At 44.3% G+C, this 314-nt stretch overlaps 1 protein-coding gene and 1 non-coding gene across 2 annotated transcripts in view; both read left to right on the forward strand.

Moving 5' to 3' along the window:
• rpl4 (ribosomal protein L4) overlaps nt 1–312 on the forward strand; it is a gene marked incomplete at its 3' end in the record, with an annotated part of 4,512 nt that extends 4,200 nt beyond the window's left edge. Inside the window, exons 7-8 of the mRNA XM_023422581.2 lie at nt 6–82; nt 288–312. Coding sequence (XP_023278349.2) covers nt 6–82; nt 288–312 — 102 coding nt within the window. The remainder of the gene's footprint in view (nt 1–5; nt 83–287) is intronic.
• Nucleotides 139–210, forward strand: LOC111667072 (small nucleolar RNA SNORD18). The gene has a single exon (XR_002761619.1). It is a non-coding gene; the product is annotated as a small nucleolar RNA SNORD18 (small nucleolar RNA).
• Nucleotides 313–314: the final 2 nt, after the last annotated feature.

A 314-nucleotide genomic window follows, 5' to 3' on the forward strand; every position in this document is an offset into this window, starting at 1 on the left:
TCTGGACTGAGAGCGCTTTCCGCAAGCTGGATGAGCTGTATGGCACCTGGCGTAAACCTGCCTCCCTGAAGGTTGACTACAAGTGAGTATTTGAAAAGCATGCACGCTGTAGCAAAAGTGACACTGGTGTTGATCATATTACAGTGATGAGCTTCCACTTCATGGTCCGTGTTTTTGAAACTCTGTGATATTTAACGAAGTTCTGAGTCCAAGCGTCACAACTGGTCAGTTTCCTGTTTTTATGTGAACATATATTAACCTGAACCTCTTCATGCCTTTTATTTCAGCCTGCCAATGCACAAGATGACCAACAC

The sequence above is a fragment of the Seriola lalandi genome, unplaced genomic scaffold (genome assembly GCF_002814215.2).
Source record: "Seriola lalandi dorsalis isolate HSWRI2012SDOR001 ecotype SW California unplaced genomic scaffold, Sedor1 jcf7180002054682, whole genome shotgun sequence".
NCBI classification, from domain to species: Eukaryota; Metazoa; Chordata; class Actinopteri; order Carangiformes; family Carangidae; genus Seriola; species Seriola lalandi.